General features: G+C 42.9%; 1 protein-coding gene across 2 annotated transcripts in view; it reads left to right on the top strand.

Moving 5' to 3' along the window:
* Positions 1-11,407, top strand: part of Cdc2rk (cyclin-dependent kinase 10) — a 43,176-nt gene extending 31,769 nt beyond the window's left edge. Inside the window, exons 12-15 of one of the 2 annotated variants that reach the window (XM_089580410.1) lie at positions 3,275-3,364; positions 4,833-4,885; positions 8,214-8,314; positions 11,187-11,407. In XM_089580410.1, the coding sequence (XP_089436536.1) occupies positions 3,275-3,364; positions 4,833-4,885; positions 8,214-8,299 (229 nt within the window). In that variant the 3' untranslated portion in view covers positions 8,300-8,314; positions 11,187-11,407. The remainder of the gene's footprint in view (positions 1-3,274; positions 3,365-4,832; positions 4,886-8,213; positions 8,315-11,186) is intronic. The other variant, XM_089580409.1, reaches the window with a different exon arrangement.
* Positions 11,408-13,958: the final 2,551 nt, after the last annotated feature.

Below are 13,958 nucleotides of genomic sequence, written 5' to 3'. Positions count from 1 at the left end.
TATCAGCCAGCCGAACCAAAATGTATGAGTGGGCCGAACGAACTTGGGGGTACGCGACATGAGCTGGAATGCAGTGGCAGTCACCGGCTGTGGTGGCTTTTCTGCATTGCCTAGGTATGAATGGGTGAAGCATGAAAAGGAACTGCGATAACATATGAACGAGCTGTTCTTGCAGAGATGCCACATAAAGAGGAGAAACTCAGCGGTTCTTCAGAGTGGCTAAGGGTAGGGAGGCGAAGCATCAGAGAACTGCAATGATGTACTGTCAGCAGAAAAAGTTTGCGGGATCTCCAGCGCGTGGCAGAGCGACGCAAAACTGCATTTCAGTGCCATCTGCCGCCTCCAAGCATGTTGTCGAGGCTCACTGAAATTACGTTTGAAGCACGCCTTCACGCTTGCTTCCCCGTGACGCGCTTATCAGACTCACAGATGCCGCTGAGGCGCTGTGTGACGTTTGCAGCCAGTCCTACTTAGGCTCGCGTGAGGGATCGAAGCACTGTTCGCCATCGCAGCAGCCGAAACAGACGCGCAATGATGGCGACACAGCGATTCATCGCCAGCAGTGAGTGGCAAAAGCGGATCCCAGCGAAGAACGCGATGAGACATGCCTGATAACAAAGAAAGGACAGGCATGCACAAATAATGGTTAACGCCGAAGTGCTGTGAGCCTCGACATCGATCGTGGCAGATGGCGCTGGAATTCAGTTTTGCGTTGTTCCGCCACGGGCTGGAGATCCTGCAAACTTTTGCTGCTGACAGTACATATATACAAGCAAGCCGGGGAACGTCTGGGAAGCGCAGTGTATTGGTGCAAAGGGGCAGATCATCCAAAAACATCCAAGAGGCCTTGGCAGTCTCACGATTGCCACCAACAGACTGGATGTGTTGCGATGTTCTTTCCGCACTAAGGCCAACACAAAAACGTAAATTTGGACTGATTTCTGTGAGTACTAGAAAAGCGGACTGTTCAGACCTTGTGTCAAGAAATGTTAATCAAGAGTTTATGAAGTTGTTGGGAAATGACTGTGTACATCAGCCACTGCGGTGGCTCAGTGGTTATGGGGCGCTCGGTTGCTGACCAGAAAGACGTGGGTTCGATCACAGCCCCGACAGTCGAATTTCGATGGAGGCAAAATTCTAGAGGCCCATGTACTGTGTGATGTCAGTGCACGTTAAAGAGCCCCAGGTGGTGGAAATTTCCAGAGCCCTTCACTACGGCGTCCCTCATAGCCTGAGTTGCTTTGGGGCGTTAAACCCCATGAACCAAACTGTGTACCTCATTCAACAGTTACATTTTTCAAAATTTGGAGGCTTGAATCGTGTTTTTACACGTAATACGTTTCTTCCTGCGCTTTTTTTTTTTTTTGCGCATCAGAGAGGTTCTACTGCATTCTCCTGTGTGAGAAAAAACAAAGCACTTTTCGCATGAAAAGCCAAAACTTGCAGCTGAATGGGACAGGTGCCATGTTGGATTTCGGAGTATAATTTTTAAAGTGCTTTGTCGATAGTTTTATAAACAGCTTTTGATTTGTTTTTCTGCCTGGTTTACTAATAGTGCTAATATTTGCTTACTTATCATATTAAAGGTGCGCTAAAGAGTAATCTGAACTTGTCTTTTTACTGCGGGAACTCGATCTGCATGTTCCGAGCATCCTTAGAAACTTCGAATTATTGTCTCGTGTGGCCGATTTCCCCAATTTAAATTGGAATAAACGTCCCGGCTCCCGCCTTTTTTTGAACTCACCGCTGAAGGTAGGAGGAGTCGACAAACGCATGGGGTGAGTCACGTGCCGGCTTTGCTTTCGCTTTTATTTTGTTTTTTAGGTTTCCGGGAATAAATAGATCCAGTCAGAGACAACACAGCTGCAAATTAGGCCCACGAAAATAAAAATTCACATGGACTCTCTGCTTTCGCTGATCGCTATGTATCGCTCCACCGATGGCAGAGTGCCAGGCTGACACGGGACTGGCTGAAAGCCAGTCCGCATTGTTTGACTCCTCCTACCACCAGCAGTGAGTTCAGAAGAAGGCAGGAGCAGGGACGTTTAATCCAATTTAAATTAGGGAAATTGCCTGCAAAGGACAATAAGTCAAAGTTTGTAAGGATGCTCGGAACGTGTACATCGAGTTCCCGCAGTAAAAAGACGAGTTCAGATTCCCCTTTAGTGCACCCTTAATCAGAAAATATGGGACTGAGTTAGTTCTGTATTTTTGGCACTAATGAGCCAAGTGATGTTCAAGGTTTCATCATGGTTGTCTTAAAGGGAACATGTTGTGTCTATTTACCTTTTTTGTGTGGCTGTTGGCTTTGGAAAGGTTGGTAAATTTGAACGCTTAAATGTTTACTCACTGGAAAAAAGGCTCAGTATCTGTGTTTATTTTCCAGTCTTGCTGTGCTTTTTTGTTTGAGTCTGCTTATGCTAAAAGAATCCCTTGATTGGGCCTTGAGCTTTGCAACTCAGAATCAGGAAAGCACTAAAGCTTGGTAGATGAGAATTTTCTGTTTAATATGCCAAGATCTGTGCAAGTCTGTATTGACTTAAATGTTCATAATTCTTTGAAAGGAATTTATAGTTTACAAAGCCTGACCTCAAATAAATGTTTGAGCGTTCCTAGCATTAGGCCATATTAACTGGCTCTTTGCACCTACCTTACGATTGCGAAACTTTGTTTTGAAATTCTTTATACAATGCACTGAAACATTAATTTGGCCCCTGTTAATTTGGAAATGTTGATAATTCTGACTGCTGACGCTGCCTCGGCCGACACCCATATAAGTGGATGGCATTCAGACACAGCTGGACTTACTCTGGACCTTACGCTGCACCCTGCGTATACTCTATATCGGAGCTGGCACAGGTCTGAGCCCACCGGATGCCTCTGAAGGTGTTGGCGATCAGGCTCTGCTGAACTGCAGTGGCGTCGTCGTGCCTGGCGAGAAGTAGTGTTGCTGCTTTCTGCACAACAGTGTGTGACACATTGAGTTCGCTTGAGTGTCGAGCTGTTTAATGTGGACTTGCGCACCATTTATATTATCAGTCGAACTCGGTGTTCCCGCATATCACACTTGGTCCTTGAATTAATTGAGCTGGTACAAGCTGCTTGCTCGAATTATCTATTAAAATATATGGGGACGCACACATTCCAAAAATTATATCTGGGATTTCTAATTAGCTGATATGGAATTATCGAGCCATGAGATACGCTTGCACAGTTTTTTTGGTGAATAGTATAGAAAATTGCAATGAAATTGTGAAATGTGCCCTTATTACAGGTACAACAACCTGAAACACTTTTTTTCCTGGCTTTCGCCGGCTGGCATCCGCCTTCTGAATTTCCTCTTCATGTATGATCCTAAAAAGAGGTGAGGCTGTAGCTTGGTTGACAGTTTCAAAAAAAATTTTAAATGGCTGCTGCTCCTAGGGTTATTTTTATGTGCAGCAAAATTATGTGCTATCACGCTTAATACGAGTTGCAACACAGGAGCTGTAACAGGAGGCGAGCTCTTGATGCAGTGCCAGCTCTGCTCTGCTGGAAATTTGTTTACTTAGCCATTAGTGAAAAGAAATATGTAGACTTGATATTCATGCAGTTTGGATGGTGTGGATAACAGCTCATTATTTTATTGTAAAGTGCAATCCTTAGCTGGTTCACTCCAGACACATTTGCAAATCATATTGAGTGTGATAGTACATCTGCAAGGTGGGCAGCATGTCCATGAGTGAGAGTGGGTGGATGTTTCCCGCGTAGTGTTCTTTGATGTTTATGAATAGATAGTTATATGCCTCATTGAAAGGAGATTTTGCAATGAGAGGCTGAAAAATTTATTCCCTGTGTAGGCAGACGGGGAACCCTGATATCCTGCATTCTGTTAGAGAGCCTGTTTCATGTTGGAGGGCCTTTTATAATGGATTTGGTTGAAGCCATTATGTTCCTTATAGAAATACTGTGCTAGGCCTCAGGATCACTCATCATGGTGCTGTATTTATTATTGTACTTGATGCTGTTTTCATTGCCCACAACACCAAACACTATGCTTGGGTGGGGACTTGGCAAACAAGAATTTGGATTTTGAGATGTTCATGTGTTCCAGGGAGGAGGGAGTGCATGTCTCAGGACTCTTACTTGCCTTATACGTGCATACTCATTTCTTAGACTCTCTAGGGGCCGTGAAAACGTCCGAAAAGTCAGACTGTCAGACTGTTCAGTTCTGTTTTAAGAAACAGTTTGTTGCCTTTAAGCCAGATGCCCTATATGCTCCTTTTTCTTTCTTTCAGGAAGAGCGTGTCGCGTATTAGCTGCTATTTTCATTGTTATGCAGTATCTGAAGGCTTGTTAGTCAGTCGTCATTGCTTTTATGTCATACTGGTCATGCTGATGTCATCAGAACCTGGCTGGCATATATAAAAATTCCAGTTGTTACAGCTTTTTGACAAAGCTTTTTTTTCCTGCATCTTCTGTGTTCTGCAAGGTTTCGAAGAATTGTGTTTGAAACTGCAGTTTAGAGGCCCATTTTCACTGAGCTTGTGATTTGGTGTACATCATAGATGCTTTGTTGGTTATGTGTTGTTTAGTGCAAATTTTGTCACTTTAATTATTGAATTACTTTTTGCACACAGCTCACGAATTTAAGAATCACAAATGTCACCTGTACCACATTTTTGCATGGTCCAGTGGTCACTGTATCTGTGCATGTTTGTGGATGTAGCTATGTGTTTATTATGGCATACTTCCTGCTTTGGACAGCAGGAGCAGCAGCATTTTTAAAAGGTCTGTAATTAGGAAGATGAACTTTGCTCTAATGTCTACATTGACCTCTTTGGGATTTATAGGGCCACTGCTGAAGAATCGCTTCAGAGCTCCTACTTCTCTGAACCTCCATTACGTAAGCATCAGTTTATTACTTGACGTGGTTCCCATGATTGTGCATGTTGGAATACATTGCACAGTTGTGAACATTGCATTGAGTAAGCTTCGTGCAGTGTTGACACCTGCTGGAAACATATTGTGCAATAATATTTGGAAAGGCTACCTTATAACTGTAGCCGCCGTGGTGGCTCAGTGGTTGTGGTGCTCGGCTGCTGACTCAAGAGATGTGAGTTCGATCTGGGCCACAGCAGTCACATTTTCAATGGAGGCAAAATGCTTGAGGCCCGTGTACTGTGCTTTCCAATATTGGTACATAATCGTGTTTCATACTGAACAGGATGCACCACGAAGTTCTGTCTCGAGAGAATAGGTGCATACCAGTAAGCGCACTGACACGTTGCTGTGAATACATTGGGAAGCCAAAAGCAAGGAAAAAGTACCTGGCAAAATGAGCTATGACATAGGCATCTGGCACATACTCCACTTCCCATAAAAGCAGAGGAGAAAGGGGAATTTTTCTTATGAAGCCTTGTCTCTGAGACAGGTGAGAGAAATGAAAACAGAGAGAGCACAGCAGTGAGAATCTGCCTGAAGAGATGACCCTCTAGCTGAGAAAACTGGAAATGAGGTCACCGATTTCTTCTTCCATTTACATCATTTGATTGCAGCAGCTGTAACTGTGCTGTTGTTGAATGTTTTGCTGGGTGTTTCAGAAAAAAATTGCAGCCACGTGTTCCAGAGACAGTGCCTGAAAACCACCAGAGTATTGCAAATTTTTGTCCAGGGGCAAAGGGACAGCTTCCATAAGTGTGATGTTCACGCGCTTGCTAGCCAGTCACACCAGTTCAGAAGCAGTTGCTTTAATTTAGGTGATCAGGCGGGCACTTTAAAGTAGATATCAACTTGTACATTTTGCATGTACTTGTACCGCATGATTTTGGATGTTTTCATAGCAAGAGGCACCTGTGTTGCAGCACACAAATTGCAGAAGTCCACTCAACCATCCATATTAGTCAGTTGGGTTTGTATTTTCTTAATTCCGCAGGGGGTGCCTCATTTTTGCATGCACAATGTAGTAAAAAGTGATGTGACTAAAGTTTATTTTCAACACTGATGGAAAAAACATTTGTAAAGAGTATTGTAGCACAGCATGCAGCTATTTACTGAGATGTACTTGTGCCTGGTGGCCATGCCTCATGATGTACTGCTGTGCTGAGTGTAACCTGTAGCACACCGTAAGTGGCCAGAGTTTGCTGCATGTTGAGACTGGCATTGCTGGAAAGTTATGCATTTTACTGCCAGTTAAAAAGTAACAATTTCTACAGTGTCCTTGCATGTTTGGCACAGTGTATCATGGCATATTAAATTACATAAATTAATTGAGCACAAACCACAGTATGGCCACAAAGGCATGCTGCAGGTCGTGTTGAGCGTGAGTGTACACAGCACATTTTAAAAAGTGGTACAGCCTGCTGACAAAACAGCTGCAATTCAGACATGTGCACTGCAGGCTAAATCAGTTCCTGTGCTTGGTGCACCAAGCTAATTTTAAAGTGCTGGTAAAAGGGACACAAACAGAGTGCATAAGGGAAATTAATAGGTTACTCTGACTAGTAGACTATGCTCCAGGGAGTATATTAGCATTTTTTTCTGCCTGAAGAGATGACCCTTCAGCTGAGAAAACTGGAAATGAAGTCACCGATTTCTTCTTCCATTTACATCTCTAAAGAGTGGAGCAGCTACATCATTCTTACAGTGTAAAATCTCCAAGGCTCCTGGTGAATTGGAAAACGATTCATTGGTTGAGTGGAGACAAAACCGCTTCATCTGCCAACCATACAAGCCCTATGATACAATATATGTCATTACAGTAGAATCTCGATGATATGATTACTGCTGATGTGAATTTTGGTATCATATGAATTTGTAAAATTTCCTGGCCAGAGTGCATTGTGTACAATTGGCAGAATTTCAGATGATACGAACACAAGAGACATGTCTGCACCTGTGGGTACTGAGTGCGGCCCTCACCCGCAAACACACTGATCATCAGTCGCGCAGTGCGTATCTTGAGTACCGAGTGTCAGCCTGTGGCCTGCACTTTGCCAATGTATCAATCGCGAGTCACATGGCACACAGCGCATGCACCACCGGTGCACCGCGTACACCGCGGCACACAGTCCACACATCGCTCATGTTGTGATCGCCATTTGTGCGGTAGGCACTGCGAACAGTGAGCGGTGGCATGCGGCTTCAATAAATACTGTCAGCAAAAAACGTGTGAATTAATTTCCTGTGCTTACTGCATACAGGTGTTTGTTTTTGGATGATAAAAACATCTTTCATAACACTGTGACATGAATATCATAGAGATACTGTTCACTCTGCATCACGCTTTTTATGTCCTTCCTGCCAAATGTTATATGGCCCCTCCTGGCACCGTACCACTCCTGGCATGGTACAATCTCGCGTGATTTGAAGGTTATCGCGTTTTCCAAATAAAATGGACTAATAAATTTTTCTGGTGTGATAGTTGCTTAGTCTGCAGTAATAATGGTAGTACAGGATAGACGAATCATTTGGCTAGCTAAATGTGTATATTCCTTTTGGCCTTTTTGCTAAAATAAACTGCGTAAGAGCACATTTATACAAATAGCTTAAACCTGGAGTGATCACCTTCAAATCGCTTCAGACTGTGCGTACATGATGTGCTGGGTGAGAAGTGGTGATCAAGACATGTCGGCAACGCTGTCAGGCAAGAGCACAAATACCCATGAGAGCTTGTACTTTGCTTGTGCTTATCAACTCCTCACAGTAGCTCCATGTAAGCCAAGTGGGCAGCATATGAAGCGAATGCACTGCATTTGTCCATCAGCACTCTGTGTTCTGCTTTCATCATCTTTTAGCATCGTAGTGGGGCTGGGCAGGAAAGTGGTGAACCAGTCAGGCCAGTGATGATTGCATGCAACCAGGTGCAGTTAGCCTGCACCTGGAGCGTCTCTGCATATCGTTAAGTTTTGCATTATTTTTTGGCAGCTTTGTTCTTGGCAAAAGTGACATATTTGGTATCTTGAGACGCAAATTGATCAATCTAGCTTGGCTTAGTATTCCCTTTCGGTGTCCCTCACTAAATCAATTCGGTCACTATGCTTCTGTTGGTGCACCTAGCTGATATTCAAAAGTTTAATGCCAAACAGGTTTTGTGGTTTACTGAAGTTCAGGCCATCAGTGGTATACTGCATTGAGAAAAATTCTGGTGTCTTTGCCTAATTTTCCCTATGTGCATTTTTGTAGTGTTGCTGCATTAAGTTGGAGCAATAATGCTTTTCGCTTTCACTTTTTAGCTTGCGAAGCAGAGCTGATGCCTTCATTTCCACAGCATCGAAACCTAAAGCGATCAGGAGTGGGAGACCTCTCAGAAGAAATGTAAGCATTGTTGCTAATGGTATGTAAGAGCCAGTGGGTGGTGACACGCACTACTTGCTGTATGGTTGTGTTGGTTGCTACAACTGTGAAGGCCGCCTGACTACAACAAGTTGAATGGTCTTGAGAGAGCGTAGAATACCATGTGGTTACTATCTCATCCTAGTGATAAAGGGGTTAACTTAAAAAGTAGTGCAACAAACTTCACGTCAAAGTACCTGTAGAATGCATTTAAAATTTTTAAAATGTTCTCACTCTGCACTGAACAAAGCTTTCTTTGTACTGTTTCTATGAGCCCTAGGTGCTACTTGGAAGCACAGTAAAACCAGTATTAGTGACATTTCTCTTTTATTCATAGTAGTAACTTGCGATATCCCTGGATAGCTTGCCTCCCAGTCCTATGAATATTGTGCAGCAACAGTTCACAAATCTTTCAACAGTTCACAACAGTTCAACAGTTCACAAAACAAATCTTCAAGTGACTTTCACTAATAGCATATGGCAAGACTTCGCACACCAGTTCTGCTTCCTTGGCTTGAATTGCTATGACATTCGCATCATGGTTGCAAAATTTTGTGTGCCGCCCCTCATTTACTGTCTATAAAATTGCATGCATGTCATACACTTTTTTTTGTTATTTCCTGTTTCTTGTTTTTTTTTTTTCCTGTAGCTTGGTGTGAAAGGGGCTAAGAAATCAGCAGGCTTGTTATTCCTTTGGCTTTGTTTAGCCTCCCTCTAAGGTATAAATACTGTAACAACAATGGGCAAAGCTCTTTTCTACATTCCCCTTGGTGTTTGTAATTGTGCGCAGTGTTTTTGTGCTACAGGCACCAACATTTGGTGTGGGTCAGCTTTTAGTTAATTTATGAACTCCTGTCTTTCCAGTGGTTAAGGCAACGAGAAATGCTGCTGGCTTCTAGGTGCAGGAAATCAAATCAGAGTGAATTTGGATTAAAAAGTTACTGTTAACAAGGGCCTAGAGCAGCAGCACTAATCTGCTGCATTCTAATTTGTGCCTTCTAATAAAATGACAAAGAAAATAAGGGCACTTGCTTAGTAACTGAGAAAGCTAACAACCACGAACTCAATGGACAGCCTGAGTAAGTTCTTAATGGAAGTGAAAATTTCAGTGATCAGAAGGCTTGGAAAAGCAGAGAACACAAAATTTTACAGTTTGGAAGTAAAACCAGTGGCTTCTGCAAAGAGTTTTTAATTACTGCAAATAGTTTTCATTTCATTTCTCTTGTTCAGAGTTCAAAAGCTGTTCCAGCATGGGCTGTGCATAGTATTGTAAACAAGGAGTGTGTAGTGGTGTTAATTATGTGCAGAAAAGGATGACACTTGCACCTGCATGCTATATGTGTCATATCCACAGCTTATTTATGTAGACGAGATAGCTTTTCTTCCCTTTTACCTGCTGTTGATAAAACAGATTCAGTGTTGGTGGACTTGCAGAAAAAAGGGCTTTCATCGTACTCTGTTTGATTACTAGTTATAGACTTAGAACAGTGGCTCAACTTTCTTTTTTTTTTTTTAATGAGGGGTACTTTCTGTTGTGTAAATGCTGTCACTGGTGTAGTATGTCATAGCAAAAACCTCTACATTTGCTGCTGGTCAATGAAGTGATCTGAGGTGCCCACTTAGGCTCTGGAGTGGTAGGTCTACAGAATGTGCTACCTTTATTCATGTGATCAACCTGGGCATGTGGGCAGGTGCACTCTCATCAGGTGGGAAGGGGGGGACTGTAGAGGTAGACCATTTGTCGCTGTTGGCTTTTTTCTCACGGTCGGGAAGAAAGCCGATGAGTTTTTAATCGTCGATCCATGCCAGCGCAGCATAAAATATATGAACTACAACTACATTCTCAGTGCTGTCATCCACAATTATTCCATGATGCCGCGAGTGGTTCATTAAAATGACTTCATTGTTGAGAAAAATAAAAATTATCATTGCAGAAGGTGTCAAAATATCTTGCATTTTTAGCATAAATGTTTTTTACCATTGATACACTCGGCAGAGGTGGAAAAAGCATTTCACTGAGTGATACTTCTGTGCCCTTACCAGGGACCGTATCTGGCTTGAAAGTGAACTGGCGTGACATGCAGAAACGGCTGCGAGTGCCAGCCACCAGCAGTTTAACTATAATGGGTAAATAGGCTTTTAAAGTATTGAGCACACACTTTCTCAACCTAAATCTATGTCTGTGTACTTGCAGTTCAATTAGATTAAGTTGTGGTGCCATGTTGAAAAGCAACAGTGTGGAGAAATCTGCAAAATGTAACATTTGCAATTTTGTGAAAAACAGAGGGTTGTTACTGTGAATGGTTAGCAGAATGGTTCAACACTTTGCTGGTGCACACAGAAGTTTCTGGAACCCGCACGCCACAAAAAAAAAAAAAAGAAGAAAATCTCACTCGTGGAGGCGTGGCCCGGTGTTGAGATGTGCACTGTGGAGGCTGCACAGGGAAGTGGAGCACGCCCTTCAGTTTATAGCTGCACGCCAGGAATGCCTAGTGATTAAGCTTTTTTGTGATTTCCATGTTCTGAAAACTTTTGTGGGCACCTCTACACCTGGAAGTGTTGCAGCTTGCAGTAATACCATTTTAAGGCATCGCCATGCAGGACCTGCATACATTGAATATAAAACTAACAGCTTATGAGGTAGACAGCTATATTCTAGAAATTTTATTACCGTTGTGCGCTCTGGTGATATCTGTCATCAAATGCAAGCATAGCTTGCACAGTGAAGGTAGTACATACCACAGGATAATGGCAGGGATGAAAAAATGAGTAATCATATGCCTTGCATATCTACTATTCTGCAAAGAAAATGTTTTTTGTATTGCAGTTGTAGTACCTTGGTGTGCGTTTAACTTGGCACTCTGTTCTCACAGGAAGAAGACTGCAAAGCTCATCTAGAAGTGGCAGTTTATGGAGCATTTCACTCAAATCTGAGCATAAAAAGGATGAATTGTGAATTCTGCACAAGGAATTAACTTTACTTTTGTCTCATGAATGTCCATTAAAAAAAAAAAAACTCACTTCATTCTTAGCACTGCCTTGGTACTCATACATTGGTGTACATTTGTGGGATTAAAATGAACGTTGAAAAATTCCTGAGCACCAGCAAAGTTTTATTTCCTGCCACACTTAAGTGATTATAGTAGTTTCATTCATCGGAACATCATCCAGCATTTTTTAATGTTTTCAGACACAGCCTTAGCCAAAAGTGCAGAGCTTAATCGGTGTGGTTCTAAGCTGTGTAGCGGGGCTCTTGTAACATGTGTGGAAGTCCCAAGTTTTGGAGGGGTGAAGACGAGATTTCCACTCACCTTCCTAGATTTGGAATGCTGGCAATGGGTACCGAGGGTTTGCGTAAAATTCAACTTGAGTAATTCACACTGCTGGTGAATGCAAACCAATTTTTAAAAATTTGCTACTCTTTCTGCAATTTATTTAAAAGACAACTGTTAAAATGGTATGTGCTGCAGAGGGGCTTTCTTGTAAAATGTTACTTGCAGATTACAGTCTACACTGTTAAATAAACTACATCGTTCTTGTGGGGTACATGCTATCATAATACTTTGACAGTAGCTGCAAAATTCTTCTTCAAAGATGACCATTTGCATGGCACTTATAGCGCGCTCCAGAACTTGCCTGGGGGCATCTCTTTATCAAAGTAGTAAACCATCGGATAAGTAACAGACGGCTGCAATCAAGTTTTGGGAAGATGACAGTCACCATCAAGGCACTATTAGACAATCCAGGAACCATATCCCAGTTTTGATTCTTTGTTAGTATTGAGCTGAATTACATGTGGAATCCCACAAGAACAGGGGCCCGGACATGGGTCATTTAAATAAATGTTTTTCGTTCTTTAAATAGAAGTAGTTGTAGCATTCAAATGGCACATGCACAGAACGTGTAGCAATTGAGACGTGCTAAACACAACAGCTCCATTTTTTTGCTGTATGACTTCTGGTAATGCTGCAGGGCAATGGTAACTGCAGTCTTTGAGATGCGTCACTTTTGTAAAAATCACTCATTATCATTAATGAGCCAGTCTGGCAATTTAAAATACCGTCACATCTCTGCTGTCGCACAGAATCAGGCCAAAAGCCAAAGTTTTCTTTTTGGCTAGAGACTCAACATTACTTCCAAAAGTAATGTTATCAGGCCAATCTTTTTGCTTCTTATCATGTTGTGTTTTCATCTTAAAGTGTCTACAGTAATATTATCGTTAATTCAATTACCATTAATTCGGATGATTCAAGGAACGCAGTCCCGGCCTACGTGCATCCAAGTGTGTCGGTCGCTCGTTAATTCAGCATGGGTGTGCTCGCACCCTTTAATTCGAATGACGAGTCACGTCGAGGTACGACACGCAGCCAGCGATCATCCAAATAGAATTGAAATTGGTTTGGATTTGGTTTTTAAGGAAAGGCAATGGTACAGTAACTGTCGCATCTCGGTGGACATGCCCGAACCGCACCGTAAGGGAAGGGATAAAGTAGGGAGTTGAAGAAGAAAGGAAGAAAGAGGTGCCGCAGTGGAGGGCTCTGGAATAATTTTGACCACATGGGGATCTTAATGTGCACTGACGTCACACAGCACCTGAGCACCTTCTGCGTTTCGCCTCCACCGAAATGCGGTCGCCGCAGCCGGATTCAAACTAGGGAACTACGGCAGTAGCCAAGTGCCAAACCCACCGCCCCGAACCTGAGCTGTGTGGAACACCGGTGCCCACAAAGCCTGTGCACCTCGGGTGTGTGCGCCGTATGCGCTATGGCAGGTGCAACGACGATCAGAAGTTCCCTATTGGTGGAGTTTAGCTCACACGCATAGTTTCTGTTTCGCTTTTCTCAACTTCACGCCATCCCGCAGCTGCCATCGTTCGGTGCGCATCGGCCAGTTAAGCCGTTGCGGGCACTGCCTGGCGCATCACTGGTGAGTCGTTCCATGCCAAATGAACCAAAGTTGGTGCTCAACCCCCCTCTGATCTTTTCCATAAAATTTGTGGCTCTTTATTGACCTGCCTATCGTAATTACCTTTAATAACTTTGGAAAAAAATATCCTGGTCTAAGACATTCCTTTGAATTTCTCAGACGAGTGCAAAAGTTGCTCTCACTAAAATATTTACAAAAATTAGGTATTTTACTTTTGCGCTTGAAAAGTGTCTAGGTAATGCACACGCTTTGTGCTTTTTTATCGCACAGCAAGGTTTGGTTTATGGGTGTTTAACGTCCCAAAGCAACTCGGGCTATGAGGGACATCGTAGTGAAGGGCTCCGGAAATTTCGACCACTTGGGGTTCTTTAACGTGCACTGATATCACACATTAAACGGACCTCTAGAATTTCGCTTCCATCAAAATTCAACCATCGCGGCCGGGATCACCCGCGTCTTTTGGGTCAGCAGCCGAGCACCAAACCACTGAGCCACCACAGCGGCCCCACAGCAAGGGATTTTCAGCACAAAGATTTTTGTGCTGTTATAATTCGCTATTTCGCCCCAGGAAGCATCGTTTTTGCTACCTTTAAAAACTGTTTTACGACATTCGAGAGCAACATCATGTATTTCACTGGCTCTCATAACATGTACTGTCTCTTTAAATGGTTTAAACTATATTACAACTAATATATTTCTGAAAAAAAAAAAAAAAAGAA

The sequence above is a fragment of the Amblyomma mixtum genome, chromosome 3, assembly GCF_055824585.1.
Source record: "Amblyomma mixtum isolate Tamu chromosome 3, ASM5582458v1, whole genome shotgun sequence".
In the NCBI taxonomy this organism is placed as follows: domain Eukaryota; kingdom Metazoa; phylum Arthropoda; class Arachnida; order Ixodida; family Ixodidae; genus Amblyomma; species Amblyomma mixtum.
This window is presented reverse-complemented; position numbering and strand designations above follow the sequence as displayed.